This window comes from Cebus imitator, unplaced genomic scaffold (genome assembly GCF_001604975.1).
Source record: "Cebus imitator isolate Cc_AM_T3 unplaced genomic scaffold, Cebus_imitator-1.0 Scaffold38, whole genome shotgun sequence".
In the NCBI taxonomy this organism is placed as follows: Eukaryota; Metazoa; Chordata; class Mammalia; order Primates; family Cebidae; genus Cebus; species Cebus imitator.
The window spans coordinates 2829410-2833422 of NW_016107353.1; the positions used below are offsets into that span (position 1 = coordinate 2829410).

The following is a 4013-nucleotide window of genomic DNA, read 5'->3' on the forward strand; positions in this document are numbered from 1 at the left end:
AGAAAAAACAGAAAAATGAACAAAAAGTTCACTAGAGGCTGGGCATGGTGGCTCACCCCCGTAATCCCTTGTGATCCACCCACCTTGGGAGGCCAAGGTGGGAGGCCAAGGTGGACAGATCACGAGATCAAGAGATCAAGACCATCCTGGCCAATGTGGTGAAACCCTGTCTCTACTAAAAATACAAAAATAACTCGGCGTGGTGGCGCGCACCTGTAGTCCCAGCTACTCAGGAGGCTGAGGCAGACGAATCACCTGAACCCGAGAGGCAAAGGTTGCCAAGATTGCATCACTGCACTCCAGCCTGGTGACAGAGTGAGACTCTGTCTCAAAAAAAAAAAAAAAAAAAAGTTCACTAGATTTTCTCCAGGAAAAGAGCTAGAAAACCAACTGGAGACCAAGACCTTCCCATCAAAATAAAGTGCAACTAGATGCACTGAACCTATTTAATCAGGTTGTGAGATTCACATGCAAATGAAAATAAATAAGGTAATTTTTAGCTTCCTATGTATAAGGTTCTTTGATAAAAACACGGGGTATCTAGTTTCAAAGCAAGTAAACTAGAATACTCACTACTTGATTCTGTGCCCAGATAGATACCACTCCACTAGAAATGGATGCTATTATGGGTCGAACAGGATGCCACTAAATTTTAGTGAAAGAAAGAAAAATAGGTTGTAAGAACAGATTCCAGACTTTCTGGATTATGTGACTAACAAGCAATGTCCTAATGTGCTTACAGCTACATCCAAGAGGAGTTCTCCTCTTGTCCCATGGAGAATCTTCACCAGGTTGCCAATGCTCTTCTCCCAGATGTACAGGGCATGCTGTCGGGCAGAACCTGCCACTATGTATTCTCCATCCCCAGAGAAACAACATTTCTTCCATGGGGTCCTAAAAGACAAGGAAAGTATCAAGGAGAGCTGGAACTCAAGCCCAGGTCACAAATGATCACATACTCTTCTAGATTGTGATACATACCTATTCACCAAATCCTGCAATTTCTGCATAGGTTCAGGCTCTCCATCTCTTCCACATGTTAAGATTTCTCTGCCATCATAAACTCTGATTATTCGATCTGCTGTGTTAATTAAAAAGCAACTACAGGAAGGATAAAAATATCAACACCAGAGGTCAGAAATCTGTTTCTTAGTACCACAAAACAACTAATAAACTGGGGAAGAACTGAGAAAAAAATCTAAGTAATAGACTAGAATATTTACATATCTACTTGTCATCTTCCAAACCAAAATATAATTTGAAGTGAGAGTATGTTTTATACTTCCTGTGTATCCCTGAACCCAAAATATACAAACTGTCAGTATTAACTAAGTTCCAAGACCTCTATACTGAAACCAGCTGGCTACATTCACAAGTTTATTGTAAAACAGATATAAATGCTTCATTTCTCTGATCTGTTTTATTCTTCTAAATGAGGTAATAAACTAAATACGTCATTTTAAAACATCATTTTTACTGTAATGACCTTAGAAATCTTAAAAATCTATATATTAGTTATTTCACTTTCTTACAGACTTCACTGACTGTAACCTTTTCTTAATTCAAGAGAATTCTGAACGTTAATATCCTCTATGTCAGCTGTCTCAGCGTTTTTGGCACCAGGGGACTGGTTTTGTGGAAGACAATTTTTCCATGGACCAGGCTGGCAGGAGGGTTATGGTTTCGGGATGAAACTGTTCCACCTCAGATCATCAGGCATTAGATTCTCATAAGAAGCGTACAACATAGATCCCTCAAATATGCAGTTCAAAATAGGGTTCTCGCTCCTATGAGAATCTAATACTGCTGCTGATCTGAAAGGAGGTGGAGCCCAGGTGGTAGTGCTCACCTTCTCATGTGTAGCACAGTTCCTAACAGGCTAGTACTGGTCCGCGGCCCAGAGGCTGGGGACCCCTGCTCTAAGTCATGCATGGGTATTCCAAAACAAAATAGGAGGGCTATTACCTCTTACTGACAACTTATTTCTTATTTCTATTGATATATTCTATTTTTTTTTTTTTTTTTGGGGGGGGGACGGAGTTTCGCTCTTGTTACCCAGGCTGGAGTGCAATGGCGCAATCTCGGCTCACCGCAACCTCCGCCTCCTGGGTTCAGGCAATTCTCCTGCCTCAGCTTCCTGGGTAGCTGGGATTACAGGCACGCACCACCATGCCCAGCTAATGTTTTGTATTTTTAGTAGAGACGGGGTTTCACCGTGTTGACCAGGATGGTCTCGATCTCTTGACCTCGTGATCCACCCGCCTCGGCCTCCCAAAGTGCTGGGATTACAGGCTTGAGCCACCGCGCCCGGCCAATATATTCTACTTTTAACTAGGTAACCAAACTTACCAGAATAACATCCAAAATTAAAAGGGTAAATTCAGTTAATTCAGAACTCATGTCATCAAAGGTGAATTTGATGACATGAGTTCTGATGATAATAATAATTTAATATATACCCAGTGCTTACTACATGCCAGGCATTTTGGTTCTAAGCACTGACCATTTACTTATCTTTTCTATAAAGTAACTGCGTGATGATCTCCAGATAAGGAAGACGTAACTACTGCAGGAAATGTTATGAACTCAAAAACCAGATATTGTGAGTTTTTAACAACTTTGAGTACATTTTTTTTAAGTTTAAGTGTAATATACATGAAAACTGCACATCTCCATGTGTTTTTGCACTCTACTCACTCTTAAAACTGTCCCTAAAAATGCAAGATTTCACTCACCTCCCCTTCCGGGCAAACTCAATTGACTTAATGGCTGTGGTATTGCTCGTTCCAGTTGTTACTCTGAAGGAGGCAACAAGATCCTGAGAGTCTGTTTTTAGGACCAAGATCTAAAGTTTAAAGGAGGGGGAAATAAGTAAGTGTTTCAATAACTAACAGTAATTAGATCTGGCTTGTTTCTAAAATTACATAGAGACTGGATAAAAATGCAAATGTCTCTATTCCCATATATTTAACCTGATTAACTGGTACTGCTGTTTTGCTTCCTTAAAGAAAATCTATTCTTAAAATATGATGCTTAGCATTATTCACGGGAGCCAAAATGTAGAAGCAACCTGCGCATCCACTGACAGATGAGCCGTATAAACAAAAGCGGTATATATATATAAAATAGAGTATTATTGAGCCTATAATACTCAATAATATTAAAAGGAGGAACATTCGGACATGGATGAAACTTGAGGACATCAAACTAAGTGAAATAGGCCAGTCACAAAAGGGCAAATACTATATGATTCCCCTTATATGAGGTACCTAGAGTAGTCAAATTCATAAAGACATAGGGTAGAAGGGAAATGGGAAATTACTGTTCAATAGGTACAGAATTCCAGTTTTACAAGATGGAAAGGTTTCTAAAGATAGATGGTGGTGAATATTGCACAATAAAGTGAACGTACTTTAATGCCACTGAACTGTTTGGTTAAATATGGTTGAAATGGTAAAATTTGTGTGTATTTTATCACACAAAAAAAATGTATGCTGTGTGTGCATTATCACAATTTTCTAAAAACTGCCTTTCTAAGGCTACATGTGGCAGCTCACATCTGTAATCCCATACTCGGGAGGCTGAGGCAGGGGAATCTCTTAAACCCAGGAGGTGGAGGTTGTAGTGAGCTGAGATCATGCACTGCACTCCAGCCTGGGCAAGAGTGAGACTCCGTCTCAAAACAAAACAAAAAAATAAAAAACAACAAAAAAATTGCCTTTCTAAAATAGGCATAAAATTATACTAGCCCATGTGCCCCTGTCAAAAAATGAAAATAAATCAAGATGCTCAACGGAACTATTCTAAGCATGAAAGAACCTTTAAAGGTCACCTAAGCTGACTTCTTATTCCACAGAACAAACACCTTCTACTACAATGTATTCCAGAGAAAAGGCCTACACATTCCAAAAAGCAGAAGTTTAACAAAAAAGGGAAAAAGAGGATAATAAGTCTCAGTACTGTAAGTTAAGCAGGCCTGAATTATACAATCTTTTTTTTTTTTTTTTTTTTTT

General features: G+C 39.2%; 1 protein-coding gene across 1 annotated transcript in view; it reads right to left on the bottom strand.

Annotated features, from left to right (window-relative positions):
• RBBP5 (RB binding protein 5, histone lysine methyltransferase complex subunit) overlaps positions 1-4013 on the bottom strand; it is a 29829-nt gene that overhangs the window by 14254 nt on the left and 11562 nt on the right. Inside the window, exons 4-8 of the mRNA XM_037737439.1 lie at positions 2736-2845; positions 982-1101; positions 741-894; positions 570-645; positions 294-304 (exon numbers count right to left, since the gene is read on the bottom strand). Of these exons, the coding sequence (XP_037593367.1) occupies positions 294-304; positions 570-645; positions 741-894; positions 982-1101; positions 2736-2845 (471 nt within the window). The remainder of the gene's footprint in view (positions 1-293; positions 305-569; positions 646-740; positions 895-981; positions 1102-2735; positions 2846-4013) is intronic.